Below are 15969 nucleotides of genomic sequence, written 5' to 3'. Positions count from 1 at the left end.
CTTCGCACCCAGCTTATATCACAATGCAAATACACCAGTAACCACAAACAACTGCTCTCTTAAATTATAACAGAATTTATTTAAACAAAGCAAAATCAATCCAGAATCAATGAACTTAATTAAACAAATAACTATTATAAACTAATCTAAGCAACAAACATTATCAAGCAAAGGCTTGTGGAAGGAGTGTGAATGTAGGTGTGTGTGTGTGTGAGTGTGTGTGTGTGAGAGAGAGAGAGAGAGAGAGAGAGAGAGAGGGGGAAGAAGAAAAGGGGGGAGATGGCTTCGTACCCACGTGGTCGTTCACGATGGTGCAAACCTAACAAAGACCTGGGTACGTGCGCGTGTGGATGAAAGGGAGAGTGAGAGGGGGGGAAGATTACTTCGTCCCACGTGGTCGCCCTTCCGATGGCACACACCTAACAAAGGCCTAAATGTGGCCTTAATGTCTAAAAGAGACTGAGTTCGGCCCTACACGATCTGTGTCTCTGAGGCGTCTGGATAGCCGCGAGTGTATAGATCTCTGTGCGTAATGGCGCAGTGGTGGAGTTGGTCTCCAGAGGTACGTTTACACGGGAATATGTGTGTGTGTATGTTCGTAGAAGGGGAAATAAAAGAGGATAAAAGAGAATAAAAGAGAAATGCGTGCATGAAAAGGCCGGATCACAGTCTGACTCCCGCGCCACAACTCGGAGTAATTCCCTTCATTCACAGAAACAAACCAATAGCCGAATTCAAGTTAATACAGCTTACACTGGCCTTTCTGATCAGAAGAGTAATACCCGGTTATAACGCTGTTACACTAAACACATATAGGACGCAGCGGTCCGAAACAACAACAAGAGTTTTAAACAGTTAAAACTCAGGACGCAGCGGTCCAACAAAGATAAAAAAATTACAGTTTCTGCTTCGATCAACAATTGTTAAAAACACTCTCTAAAGCTAATTCTGCCCAGACCTAATTAAGCCTCACTTGTGAATCGCTTTGTCCGCGATTGGTGAAAGGAAAAGAGTCCGGCGATAGAGCAGATCTTCTGTCCGTCCTGGTGCAGAGGCGTCTGATGGCGGCGAGGGTCCCTTACGGCGAGAGTGGCTTCGTTGGTTCTCCGTCGAGTGGAAAGATGTCCGTTGATGTCCTTTCGTTGCAGGACGGAATAAGACCGTTATCTTTCTGATAATCTGTTATAGTCTGACGCTCTCCGGGAAACTGAGATGCGTTCACTGGACAATCCGAGCTCGGAATTTAGAACACTGCCGGCCGCGGATTACCTGCGCGCCAAAAAAACTTAAAACAAAGGACGATTGTTGCAGAAACAGGAGGTGAGCTTGGGTCTCCGAGCACTAGAAGTCAGCGCGTGGAAAGAGGTCGAGCAATGGAAGTCTTGGAGTTTTGTCACCTGGCCGCCTTCCTGTGGGGTCTCCCTCAGGTTCCGGTCCCCCCTTTACGTCACACGTAGGTGTGAAGTACCGCAGGGAATTCTGGGATAAGGAGTCCTTTTAGGCTTCCTTGTGATTTCAGTGAATCACTCAAATGAGACTTCCCACAGGGGTGCAGGCCCAAGTCCATTGTTTGACTGTCCTAAGCCTGCGTGGCCCAACATCCCCCCTTTGTCCTGAAGAATGGGATTGCGGATCACAGTCTTGAGGGCAATCAGTTAGGAGACAAACTTTCACTTAGTTAGTGAGCAAACAGTCCATACATTTGGAGAGGCATTTGGTCTGGGCAGACACTGAGGCAAAGTCTGGGCAGACTGTCTAACCATGTTTAAAACTAGGCATAAAACATAACCAGGCATTAGCAAACTTTGCTACTCAGGGCACATTCTTTGAAATGGAAAAGGTAAAACAATAAGGTAACGTGAAGGTAAAGTAGAGGGGAGGACAGGGTAAGAAAGAACAGTGGAGGTTGTAGGTGTGGTTGTTAGGACATTCTCCTAGAGTAGGCCAGAGTCTACCAGTGGAGTGGTCTTAGTCTGTGTGAAACGCGGCTGGATGAGCATGATTGAGTCTAGTTTGGCCTGCAGTTTCCTAATGTATTTATACATTACATATGCCACCACGGCCGTGATGATCCAGCCACTAAGCAGGAGCCCTAGTGCAATCTCACTAATAGGTTGGCTTTGTCTAGGTGCCGGCCTAATCATTTGACTAAATTTGGTGGTGAGTCCAGTCGGTTTAAGGCTGAACTGAATCAATTTAGTTCCCCCAGCTCTGAGTTGCTGTTGCAGGGTTGTGTCGAGTGTGAGATTGTAACCCTTAAATGCATCCATGTGTCATGTCGGGATGGGTCGAGGTGATGGAGGACAATGTCATTAATGTGCACAGTGGCTCGCTGGGGGACAGTCATGAAGACTGTCTGGTTTGGTAAAGTTAATTTAGTGACTGTATCATGGCGGTCATAAGACATCAAAGCTTCGGTGACAGGCGTGCTGACGAGCCACCGATATCCTGCTCTTTCTACTTTGGTTTCGGCTTCCTCGTCTCGTGTAGACATACTACCCTGACATTTCTGCTCAGGGGAGTCAGTCCTCAAACCACAGAGGTAGGTGGTGACATCCCTAATAAAGGGGTTGCTTGGGCAAGCCCAGTGGATTACCTTAGTTTTAGTGCACATGTTTAGGTTGGGAATGAGGTAGAGTGAAGGATCTTCATCATGGTATGCGATGGTGGATGGTGTTTTGAGATATATATGTGTGTTACCCTTCCAAAAGCCAACATTCAATATAGATCTCATTCTATATATATTCTGTCGTTCTATGATAGGGAGGTTAAGAATAAAACCTATTTCTAGATTTTCGGGATCTATCGCAATGGGGACTGCACTACCAAGGCTGTATGCTAGGTGTACCTGTGAGGGTTGTACCACAGTGGTAGTGGCTGCTTTCAGTATCTGTTCTACCAGGTTCAAGGAAACCAGGTAGGCTGGGATCTTTCCTCCGCTAAGATTATTTACTGATAAGCTCACTTCTCGAATCAGATCCTGCATCACATCCCTTATTACCCTTACATAGGTGATATCTTCCTTTACAACCACTGACAGGGTGTCTAGAGCATGCAAGGTGTTGTTAAGGAGGGTCGAGTGTAAGTTAACGGTCACTGATACCCTGGATGGTCTTTCCAAGGTCTTGTAGCTGTTCTTGTTGTGGAAAGAGTCTCTGTCTGATCTCTGGCATTTCATCATCAAGTTTGCTCATATGTCTCTGGAGAGTGCTGAGGCTAACTGTGTTAGCAGCGGAGAGGCCCACAGAGAATAATGACCCGATGGCAGAGGCAGCGGCCAGCAGGCCGCCGAGGAACCGTTTTGGCCGCTGTTTCCCGCTGAGGTCTTCCTCAGTAACTAAGAACTTCTGCAGTTGTTCGAGAATATGGATAGTGGTTTGTTTCGCTCTTTCGACTGTGTCGTGCGCTTGGGCTCCACTTAATCTCCCTTCAGTTAGTTGTGGGGGTAGACGGATGTGTTTGCGGTATACATCCCAGGGATCAAGGCGTACATAGTATCCCCCGGTGTCCTCCAATCGGAGAGTCATGGGCGTGGGCTAGCATCACCCCCCTATGGTCGGTTGGTACGACCCACCGGGGTGGCCCTTGTTTCCCGCAGGTGTAGACCAACAAGTCCTTTTCCAGTTTGAAGTGTGACAGGTCAGCGAGGAGAGCCCTCACGTCATCGTAACCCCCTGGCAGGGTGGTCGAAGCCCTAGGTGAGTGTGGGTCCCTCAGCAGCTGCCGGATGTTTTGAATGGCAGGATCTCGTTCCTGCATAGAGACTAAGTCTGCATCCCCAGGTTCTCGACCCAGTTGCACAATCTGGTTGCAGGTTTGAGGGACTTCCTTCTTCTCTCGTGACTGTCGCCGAGTGATAGCGTTAACCTGCTTTGCTTCCGGTTCTGGGAGCCACGTGGTCTTGAAACACCAGGGTGTACCCTGTATCGCACCCAACTTGGCTAAGCGGTCGGCTTCATCGTTGCCGTCCTTGTCCGGGCCTGAAATCTGGGAGTGGCCCTTGACCTTCTTCCAATATACAGTCATGCCTCGCTCCGATACAAGCTGCTCACAGAAACAGCTCAGAGTGCTTGACCTCCTTGTTCCTTGCATTTTTCATGTCATTTCCTTTCCAGACCGGGAAATGGGATGAAACTATGACGAGCGTAGTTGGAGTCAGAGCAGACCACTAGTTGCGAAATAACTGCCTTAGCGGCTTGTTGCAGTGCGATGAGCGCTGCTGCAATCTCAGTATACTGACTGGTCTTGGGCCCGAGTTGGTAGTGGTCCGGTTGTTCGGACTGGTGACCAATCCATGCAATTCAAGCCCTGCCCGGGGTTGGCATTCATGTTGAAATGAGCACCCATCCATGAAGACCTTGGGGAGATCTTGGCAGATGTTCTCATCGTAGTAATGGTGATTTGAGGGTATTGTAGGGGAAGTGACTGAAACAGGCTGGGAGTTTGGAGATTCTTCGCAGTCACAGTGTTGGCATTCAGCCAGCCCCTGGCCCAGAGCCATTTTCAGGTTCTGTGCGTATTTGACCTCGATGTCGTAGCCCTGTAATGCCATCATCCAGGAGGCAATACGGCTGTTTGTGACCCTTCCTTCCCGCAGTCGTTGGCTGTTGAGGAAGGTAACAGGTTGATGGCATGTTTCAATGATCACCCTTTGTCCTCCGATGTAACTGCGGAAGTGTTCCACCGCCCAGACAGTGGCCAGGAGGGCCTTCTCACAGTCCGAAAACTTCATTTCCACGCCGCTTAGAGGTCGGCTTGCATAGGCCACCACCCTCTTGTCGGTGTCATGCATTTGTGCTAGAGCCGCACTGAGGCATTGGGGGGAGAAGCTTGCCTCCGGGTAGAACTCTTTGTCTTTATCTGGGTAGGCTAAGCATTGAGCCAAACACAGTTTGTCTTTCATTTGAATGAACGATTGCTCCTGCCCTTTGCTCCACTCGAACGCCTTGTCTTTGCGCAGGAGTTCCGTCATTGGCCTTGCTATTTCTGCGTAGTCTTCAATGAACTGCAGAGAGTAATTGCAGACTCCAAGGGGTTGGTGGGGCCTTTGGGTCCGTTGGAATACGCACTGTGTGAAGGTTGGTGACTCCACAGTCCTGGGAGTCACGTGAAAAGATAGACTGGAAGTTGCGGAATAAACTCCGAAGTGCGTCCTTCTGGTCTTCTGTGGTTAGTGCATCTGCCTTTCCTATTTGCTGTTCGATCTCTGACTCGAAGCCGAGATATGGTTCGGGGCTGGAGTCATTTGATGTTGTGCCTGCCGGCTGTGTGGCCAAGGCATATATAACCATGTCGCCTTCATCGCTCAAGGAGGCGCTACAGGTGGCTTCATCCTGCAACATCTCATGGCGAGCGATTTTGATCATGTTAGTCGGGAAGCTGAAACTGACTTGGCAGGAGGGGTCAATCCTGCTCAAGGACGGGGGAAGCTCCCCGATGACAGGTATAGTCAGTTCAAAGTCGTGAAACGAAATGTCGATCAGCATCCCGAGTGGTTGCAGAGCTTCCACCTGAACAGCGATATGGGTGAGATTTTGGACAAGCAGATAGGTCGATCGGTTGTCCAATTCAAGAAGGGGGGTTCCACACATCGTTAGGTTGAGTTTCCCAAAGTAAGGCAGAGGCTGGAAGAAGGCCTGACAGCCGGGTATCTTCTGCCCCTTGGGGATCATGAGACGGATGGGGGCACCTGCTGTCCTTGCAGGTATGATTACCTGCATCTCACTAGCTACTTGACATGCCCTCGGAATGGTCTGGCCTGACTTCAGGTGATCAGGCTCAGTGTCCGGGAGACCAAGGTCAGCCCCAGCCTGGGCCCACAGAATCTGGTTGACTGTATCCAGCTGGGCACCAAGTCTGACAAGCAGATCCGCCACCCCATGAAGAATGGGGCTTGGAGATGCGGGGTCACGCTGACAACGTGAGTGACTCTCTTCCCCCCGAGTTGGATGGAAAGCGTGCATACCCCAAGGGATTTAAGAACAAGACAAGATGCGGTGACTCCAAGGTACCAACACTGGGGGAACAGGGTGGTTGCACAGATCCTGGTACAGGTCATAACTTATTGCTGATTTTTCGGACCAGAGTGTCAGCATAGCTTCTGAAATTTCGCGACCATGCAACCGGACTTTTCCGACCAAAAGGGGGCAGTACAATGACGAGTCAGTGCTCCTTAGTGAGCAAAGAAATGACTGATGTGCCTGGAATGGAATTGACACAACCACTGGGGATGGAGCCGGTTGAGGGAGGTCAGTCCTGGGGCCTGGTTCAAAAGGGGGCATAAGCATGGGTATGGTAGCGCCCGACCTTCTGACGACGGCCACCTGTCCCTCTCCGGGGTTTTGACCGCTATCGGGTGAGAATGGCTTGGGTACATTTACCTGAGCCCAAATATGTCCCCGTTGACAGTCGAATAGAAGTGCCACCCGATCTAAGAGGTCTTGACCGATGAGAAGTGGTTCTGTATCCAGGAGGCAGATGTAAACTGGGAGGACCAGTGTCATTTCCCAAAAAAGAGAGATTGACCCAAGCGCGCCGGGTGATTGGTGAGATGTCTTGGGTGTAAGTGGTGATGGTGACATTGCAGTGCTCCACCTGCAGACGTTTACCTAGGGAGAGCATTGTTCGGGCAAGTTTAGCAAAGGTCTCTCGACACTTTAAACTTATTTCGGCACCTGAGTTGAGTAGGGCTAGTGTGTTGACACAACCCCCTAGCACTACTGAAGTGTAGATCCGTCTGGCCTTGCCCTTCCGGACAAGGTCTCCCAGAAAGGTCAAGAAGGTGGGGGAAATGTCAGGCGGGGGAACTCCAGGGGGCCCCCTGGACTCCTTTGGCTCCCTTCCCCAACCCACGAAGTAGACTTTAGCGGTGACAGGGGAAGGACCTTGGGTTAGTCATGCTGTCCTCGGGTCTGAATCAGGTTTCCTCTGATGGTCAAGGGGTGCAGATGGTTGATGAGAGGTTCCCATCTGTGTCATCACATCTGTCATGCACTGGCGAATCATATCCACCATCTCCGTGTTTGTATTTCTGCCCTCAGCGGACTCGTAGGGCCTGCCGTCAAACCTATCCTTCGGTCTGGAGTGTTGATCATTTCTGAAATTCCCTCTTGGTCTGGTGTGATTTCGTTGCGGCGGTCGATACTTAGACTGCGATTTGTTCCACCCTTCGTCCCTTTGACTCTGCTGCCCACCAGGTGGGCGAGGCGGTCCAGAGTATTGTGGTTTGGTTATCGTCTTGGGGCACAGTAGTTCGTCGCCCTCAAGTGCTAGCGAGTCGACTTCTGGTGTTGTGATTTCCAGGACACTGTGGCTGCTCTCTGGCTTCCTGGACTCCGGGCGCAGACGGGTTTCCCACATTACTTGCGCGTATCTCTTCATTTCCTGCATAGTTAGGCTACGGTCTCTACAATGCATGGCGACATCGTATCGCACGCTGTCGTGCAGGTTGTGTGTGAACAACGCTTTGAAGGCTTTATCTTCCTCTAATCCTGGTGCTTTTCTTCCTTGGACGTAGGCAGCCCTTAGGCGCCTGTAGTACTCCCTGGGGGCCTCGTGCTTCTTATGCACAACACTGAAAGCTCCAAGGGTAGCTGCTGCTGAGTCTGTGTAGACTGAATATTCTTCCCGCAGAGCTCTGCAGAGTGCAGGGTAGTACTGACGGACCTCATATGGGAGTGTCCCCATGAACGCACGAACCGTCCTAGTTGACGTATTCCAAATCAGTTTTAGTTTTTCACGCAATGATGCGTAGGGCAGGTCAAGGAGACACTGGTCGATTTCTGTGACGTAGTCATCGACATTTGCGTCTGGGCTATTTGGATCAAAACGCTCCACATCTTTGGCCAGAGATTCTATCTGCCTGGTACGCAGGCCCTGACTTGAAGGCTGGCGGTGGTCGTCCGATTCATCTGACGAATCGTAAGCCCTGTGGTTGTCACGGTAGTAGGGTTGTAACCGTGGCGTTTAGCTCAAACGTGGCCGTCTCCCGTGGGGCGGGTAGCGTTCGGTGCCCGAGTGGGCCCGCGTCTCCTCCCTGTCTCTAGGGGGTGTGAAGCCCCTCCTCCTGCGGGGTGAGGGTTCTCTTTGCTCAAAGCGTATTGCGGAACGCGGGGGCCCTTCCTCTTTACTCATCCCACTCTTTACCGGGTAGTCGAAGGACGTGGGCGCTTTTGTGCCTGGGTCGACCCGGCGGTGCCTTCCCCTCTCCTCCAGATCCTTCAACATGTCTGTCTCCCTCGTCCATGGGCTTGGTTCGGTCTCCCATCCTTCATCTGAGGTTTCCTCATCTGATCTGGGGGCTGAAGTCCTTCTCTGCCTGTCCTGAACTCTGGGTACCATATCACTTCGTTTCTTCTGTTCGGCCAGTTTGCTGCTTTCGTGCAGTGTTTTATTCTCCTCCTGCAGGGCCTTTAGTTTATCCTGCATCCCTTCGAAGTCGTCCCGCAGGATCTGTCCTTCTTCTTGTACCCGGGCTAGCTGTTCCCGCTGTATCTCATTCTGCACATTTGATTTGCGCTGGTAAAGGAGGAGAATTTCGCCTAGAACATCTGAAATTGTGCGTGTTGGCTTCCCAGTTGGTTGATTTGCATATTCAACCAAGCCCTTTAGTTTCTCTTCACATGTGCTTAGAGAGTAGGAGTTCAGACTGTCAAGCTGCTCTATAGGGAGGTGGATCAGACTAGCAACTACATCTTGAATGGAACGATCGTCTAATCCACAGGGAGCCTCAGCTCCTGAGTAATGTGGGCTTTCCTCGCCCATTCTGTCTTTTGTTAGGAACGGGACTTTCGTGTACACAAGAGCAAACCTTTCTAAGTTTCCCAACTGATCACTGCAGTCTATCCTGGAAGATAGGAGAGGGGATTCACACCTCAAGTCCTCAAAGGAAGGGAGGAACTCACACCTCTCAGACAGCTGGCTATGCAACAATGATGAGGTTACACTCTCATCTGGCCAGATGGCTCTCAAAAAACAAGGAGCACCACAATCCTTTAGTAGAATACTTCAGGATCAAAATCTAGATTAATGCAACAAAGTTCCTTGATAAAGTCACACTAGCTGCATCATTATGTCCAATTGTTGTATGGACCCAAAGGGGACAACAGTTATGGCTTTAACCATTAACTAACAACATACAACACAACTAAGCCACAGCTTGATGTCTGCTTTGCTTAAACCACAAAAATTTAAAGAAAATATAATTTTCTTCAAAAGGATCCTTTTTAGGATTTAAGTTTGGATTACTGTGCATTTACAGTGCAATAAAGCTGGGCACCATTTGTTGGGGTTGTATCAAGTCAACTTTGGTTATATTCTTTAATAATTATACTTAATTATTAATAATATAAATAAAATATCATTAAACTATGTTTAATCTCGTTTTGGGGCACCAACCTGTAATCAGGTAAATATAACCAAAATATCACTCAAATCAGTCTCAAATTAGTTATTAGGCTTCTTTTTGTTTACATTGGACAGAACTTATGCAGTACTGTACTTAATAACTTTCACCCACTCAGTCGTTAAAAGTAAACTAGTGCTAGCTTGTTAAGCTAATATAAGATGTAAGAATTGTGTCATCACACGGTCCAGTTTAAAGGTGATTCATGTCGTGGTGCTCTGTGTGGGTAATGTGTTGTATCACGTGTTGTCGTGACGTGCGTTCCTAACGGAGTGTGTCCGTTAGCGGAGCACTCGGTGACTGTCTGCTCTGCCTGTACGTAATAAAACTTTAACGGTAAACTCCGTCATGTTATGGATTGTTATTTCCCTGGTATTCTTTTCTTTGGTCTGGTAAATAAATTGCGCACCGAAGACTAAAAAAAAAGTCTGGACATGACGGGCAGTCCACGCTGATGTTCACTACCACAATAAAAGCCTCCTATACACCGAGCCGACTTCACGTAGCAGATAAAAGTTCTGACTGTAGCCTATATTGAAATGCCACACAGACACAAAACTACACTTGTGTTACAGGATTCAGATAAATGACTGACATTAAAAACAGTAGTTTGCACGTTTGTCACTAACCCACATTCTGCTCGACTTCTTTTGTCTGACACTGACTAAAAATATTACAATTCTGAAATTGATGGAAATCCATCGTAGAACTGTAATCCCTGTATGTGTGTGTGTGTGTGTGTGTGTGTGTGTGTGTGTGTGTTCTGCTGATATATAAGGGAGAGGGAGGGAGTAAATAAAATAACAAAAACAATACACATATAGACCTTCATTGTAGAAGATCAGAGGTTTTGGAGAGACAATAGCGAGGTAGGAGAGGTTAAAGATGTAGTCAAAGATTCATTAGTCACTGCAGTTCAGGTGGGATGTGGGTTAGAAGAGCCATGGGGTAGTTTTGGAGTCGCAGTAGAGCTGTCCTTCTATGTAGAGTTTGTCAACAACCAAGCTGACACGTCTATTATTTAGTCTCTGTTGTTTGAGGGTAGAGGATTTTTCGCCGGTCATTTATTTCACGTGGGAATTGGTCATTTAGTCCGTCGTGTGTGTCCTTAAGTTCCCTTCTCTTGCTTTTGATGAGTATTTTGTGCTTGAAATGTTCCAGTTTTGCGATGATGGGTCGGGGTGCTTTATTGGAATGAGATCTGAGACGGTGGACACGGTGGAAGGTGATCTGGTTAACGGTGGCGGGTGGGAGTCTGAGTTGTTTTTCAGCAGGTTTTCGGGGTTGTCGTTCGGGTGTTCGGGAATGCCGGAGAAGATCAGGTTGTCGCGCATGCTTCTAGTTTGAATGTCCAGGATAGTTTCTTTCATGATTTTGTTCTCTTTTGTGACGGAGTTCATTTTTTCGGTAAGTGAGCTGACGGAAGTTTGAAGTGAGTTATTTGACTGTTCAAGTTTTTCAATGTGGTTGTGTGCATATTCCAGGCTGGCACGGAGCTCTTTTATTTCATCATGTAATGTAACCAGTAAATCCAGTTTGTTATTGATTGATTGGAGGACACTGACCTCAATGTCGGTTGTTTGGAGATCACTGGTGTCCGTGGATGAAGTTTTTTTCCGTTTGTTTGGGTTTGAGGGGTCTTGTTGTGGAGTGTCGGTAGCTGAATCCATGTTCTGTTTGCTGTAAAAGTGGTCGATGTAGGCTTCCAGGTCGGCTATATCCTCCCGCATGTGAGAGAAGAAGTATTCCGCTTTATGCTGTACGGTCTGGGATGTAGAATATTATGTGTTTTGTTGGTAAAAAAAGAGTCCCGGTGTTTTGTTTTCTTGGTCTCAGTGACTGCGCGTCGCCATGTTGGATCTCACCTCGATTCTACGTCTCGCGATACTCACAGCGCCATCCACCTCCTCAACGAATTTCATCATCAATTCGTTGTGTCGCACAATTATTGCGTCACTCCCTATGTCGCAGACTGGTGACGTACACGCCGAACTGTTTACATGCCGACAGCAGCACAGCGTGTCGGAGCTAGAGCGTGAGAGAGCGGAGCTGGTATTTCAGATATTAAACATGGCAGAGCAGAGAGAACGGTTCAACAGAAATCTTCCAAAGTGTGGGAGCACTTAATGCATAAAAACAGGAGTTAGTTTCAAGCTTTGCACCAGCGATATTGCGCGGCACGGGAGCACCACAGTGATGATGCAGCACCTGAAAAGTAAACATGTCGGAGTCATCGCTGACTAGGAAGGGAGCTCGACAGCAGGGTAAGTCACTACAAAATCCCATGTTTGTTCAGTTTTCAAGTAAGAAAATGTAACGTTAGTGTCTCCGGTTGCTCGTCTGGTGATTGTTATCCAGCTTGACAAGCATGAAAAGTTCATTAAAGTAACGTTAGCGTTAGCTGGTTAATTTAATCCTAACTTTTTACTTTGCCAACACCAAACAAGCTTAGACTAAAGAAAACTTTATTATTTTGTCTTTTTTAGGCCCACGTTCAATACGTTGTCAGACATATTCTTTGATTTTTTCCCATATTATTTTCTGTTGACGTTGGAATATATTTGTGTAGGTGTGTTTTGCATTTTATTTTAGTTTAAAAAAAATGTAAAGCACTTTGTCAGTAATACGGTGAGAGTTAATACACTGCACTGCATGCAAGTGCATTTAGACACTTAATTAAATTTGTGTAAATAAGAAGTTTTTAGGGTACCTGTATGAGTGTAAATAAATATATATTATAAAAACGTGTGTTGTCTGTAAGTGCTCTTTGGGTTACTTTTTTGCCTTTACATAACAATAATTCATAACTAAAACAACAAGGCATCTTGATTTGATGTAAATTGTGCTGTTTTACATAGTAATACTATCTTTGTCATTGCAGAAAACATCATGTACACCACAGATAGAATCCTCACCATGCTTAGGCCTCTGACGACGGTTGAAAATGAAGATGTAACTTCACTACCATGATCTCCACCTTGAACCCTGGCTACACTCTTCCCTCAAGGACCCATTTCACGAAGCTCATGGAGACGTCCGAGCAGTCACCTGTTGTTTTTGCACTTTTGTTTGCACTGTCAATGAACTAATGTTCTGTTTTTGAATAAACGTGTGGAAATTCAAAATGTTTTTTGGTTTTTTATCCGATTCATCAATTAATCGAAAAAAATAATTAACCGATTAATCGATTATTAAAATAATCATTAGTTGCAGCCCTAAAAGAGTCCTATATTAAAGTTAAAGAGTGACGAGCGGAGTGAGTCCGGCAGCACGACTCGCAAGCTAGGAGTCTGTGCCTCATAACTTTCCCTGCAGGCTGAGAACTCAACTACCGTACTGTAGCTAATAGGAGTGCAAACACCAGAAAGTGAAAACAGACGGAACTAAAAGAACGACACTGCTGCACAGAAACTGTACGTTGTAGACATCGCTGAACACAATTTAAATCGAAATGTAGGAAGACAGTTTAAACTTTTTTTTTCTCTCTAACAGACCTTCAAAACAAGGTGCGTCTTATATACCAGATTTTAAGGTAAATACACACCTAATATTAAAATAAACCATAAGATAAGAGTAAGGAAAAAAAAAAAGACGATCGTCTGCAACGGAAAGTGAACAAAGTAAACGTGTAATATTTATTGTAGTTATAGAGAAGACATTCAATCAAAGAGTCTTCAATTTAAACTTTCCTTTGACAGTTTCAGAATCTCACAGTGTCACAAACATCTCAGACAAAACAAGTGTTTGACTTTATTTTTACATCTGATGGTTGAAATTGGAATGCACGCACCCAGTGTTGAAGGTTTCTTTGAGAGAAAAAAAACTTTAAACTGTTCTCCTGCGTGAGGATTTATATTGTGTTCAGCGATGTCTACAACGTGCAGCTACAGTACGGTAGTTGAGTTCTCAGCCTGCAGGGAAAGTTGTGAGGCTCAGACCTGCTAGCTTGCAAGTCGCGCTGCCTGACTCCGCTGGTCACTCTTTAACTTTAACATAGGACTCTTTAAATCAAAAGAGAACTCCACAAGGTTTATTTACGGAACAATATACCACTGTTTTCTGTAAATGTATGATTATGACCTCGTGAGGGAGAAAAGATGTGAAAAAAGTCGCGCAGCCAGACTGGTCTGGTCTTTCCCAGCACAGCGTGCACTCAGCTTTCAATACACAATGAATGGGGATGTGTTTTTAACATAGACTTTAAGGTTTTTAATCACCCAGGTCGCAGTGATAGGGGCCGCTGCCCCGCTGTAATGACGGCGCGTGTTTTAGTATTTTTTACTGGTATATTGGTCGCACCGGTGTATAAGACGCAGCCGATTTTTAAGACGAAAAAATAGGTATTAAAAGTGTATTTTTATGTCTGATGGTTGAAATTGGAATGATTGTTTTTCTTTGTTTAATTATTCATAATTTATCTAAAAATCAGCTTTTCAGGTGGTAAAGAGTGAAATATACAACAAGTTATTTTTTTTAATATATATTTAGGTTTAAAATGTAAGGCTTTAAATTGCTACCACTCTGAGGATAAAACCACAGAAGAAGAAAATGGACTTCAGCATTAAGATCCTCAGTGTGGATCATTTGATTATCAGCCTGAAGTCTACAATTTAGTCTCACATCATATGAATCTGAACAGAGAAATTAAACCTGTTGTCTTACCTCAGAGTCTCCAGTCTATAGTTTGGACTCTTCAGTCCCTCACTCAGCAGCTTCACTCCTGAATCCTGCAGATTGTTTCCGCTCAGGTCCAGCTCTCTCAGATGGGAGGGGTTGGACTTCAGAGCTGAGGCCACGACTTCACAGTGAGTCTCTGACAGTCCACAGTCTGAAAACCTGTCATGACATTAACATTCTGACATTCTGTTGTGTCAACAAACAACATAAATTGAGTCCCCAGTCTGCTGACACGACTTCCTTTAAAAAAAATAAAGGTGAGCACAATACTTTTAATTTTCCGCGGAACATAATACCTTATTAACACAATTAAATGTACTGGAACAAATGTGTGTAAAACAAAAACAAAATATATTATTTTGGTCAGTTTACTTTTTTATCCACCCGGCCACCTTCTGTCTGTAACGTGATGTAAGGTATTACTGTTGGTAACTTCAGTAATCATGTCACTTTTACTAAACAGTTATCTGGTTAATGGTGTTACTTTAAGTTCTTCTACTGTCAGTGTTGCTCCCCCGACCTGGCCTAGTGGTGCCAGAGAAGAAGTTTCTGTATGTAAATACAAAGAAGCAGCACAGTTTAGAACTTGCCTCTTTGGGGTATTATGCTCCTCACAAGCGCTATGCGCCCTCTAGTGACCTGATTGAGGATTGCAATAACATCGTAACAAGTTCAGTGCAATGGAATTCGGCTCTAAATAGCTATTTTAGACACATAAACATAAAAAGATATACTGGGGTCTCTTTTTAACTCAATACATTTGTTCTGACTGTCCCAATGACTTTTAACACAGTTTTCAAATCTTGTAATGCATTTTTAACTTTTTGATAACCTTTGTTTTTAGCTTTAGACGAAACACATTTTAATGAATTATATACACGTTTTTTTAACCCTTTACATCAGCATAAAGTGAGGACAGAAAAACTAATCAAATGTCCCTTTCCACGCACGCTAACACAACTCGTCAGACTTTAATCTGGTGACGTTGGCTCGAGTCCATGAAGGAGGAAAACAAAAATGTCCGAGCGGTTTAAATCAAGACAAAGAGAAATATTCTTGATTTACTTAATAGACCGTGTGCAGGAGTTAACCTTTAAATCAGCATTCAACATTATCCCAGTCTTTGGTTAATGGGGTTGTAATTAGGGCTGCCGTGGTGATCCCCCCCCCCCACCTCTTTTATTTGTTGGTGAATCAGGGGTCAGAAACTTGCCCTACAGCAGAGAGAGGGAGAGAGAGAGAGAGAGAGAGAAAGGGAGCGAGAGAGAGAGCAAGAAAGAGAGAGAAAGGGCGAGAGAGCGTGTGAGACGCTGCACAGACTTTACTGAGTTCTGGTCAAGTTGAGTCCATTTTCTAGTAAGTACTCAGCCTGTCGTTATGTTCCCTGTAGCCAAATCGTACTGTACAGGTTTGAAAATTAACTGTCATTATTATAACTGTTGCTGTATGACGATGCTGTATTTCAGCTGTGTGTGTGTGTGTGTGTGTGTGTGTGTGTGTGTGTGTGTGTGTGTGTGTGTGTGTGTGTGTGTGTGTCTCTGTGTGTGTGTGTGTGTGTGTGTGTGTGTGTGTGTGTGTGTGTGTGTGTGTAGTGTCAGCATGCACTGCGTTGTTATTAAGAAAACAATAAAATAAATTATAGACTTCAAACTTTCCTTTTTGATAAATCTTATAGTTAGGGCTGCTGCTGGTGTAGACCAGATCCTAGTTATACTGCTATAGACTTAGACTACCAGGGGAACTGGTACCTTCATCTCTCTCTCTCTCTCTTATCTCTCTCTCTCTCTCCCTCTCTTTCCCTCTCTCTCTTTCTCTTTCTCTCTCTCTTTCCCTCTCTCTCTTTCTCTCTCCCTCTCTCTCTCGCTCTCTCTCTCGCTCTCTCTCCCCCT

At 45.8% G+C, this 15969-nt stretch overlaps 2 protein-coding genes across 2 annotated transcripts in view; both read right to left on the bottom strand.

The window, feature by feature from the left end:
- LOC136179609 (NLR family CARD domain-containing protein 3-like) overlaps positions 1-15969 on the bottom strand; it is a 265362-nt gene that overhangs the window by 54658 nt on the left and 194735 nt on the right. The gene's annotated exons all lie outside the window — the stretch shown is intronic.
- Positions 1-15969, bottom strand: part of LOC136179615 (NLR family CARD domain-containing protein 3-like) — a 39411-nt gene that overhangs the window by 4281 nt on the left and 19161 nt on the right. Inside the window, exon 5 of the mRNA XM_065956454.1 lies at positions 14066-14239. Within this exon, the coding sequence (XP_065812526.1) occupies positions 14066-14239 (174 nt within the window). The remainder of the gene's footprint in view (positions 1-14065; positions 14240-15969) is intronic.

This window comes from Labrus bergylta, chromosome 7, assembly GCF_963930695.1.
Source record: "Labrus bergylta chromosome 7, fLabBer1.1, whole genome shotgun sequence".
Taxonomy (NCBI): domain Eukaryota; kingdom Metazoa; phylum Chordata; class Actinopteri; order Labriformes; family Labridae; genus Labrus; species Labrus bergylta.
The sequence above is the reverse complement of the archived record's forward strand: the minus strand, read 5'-3'. Positions and strand labels throughout refer to the sequence as shown.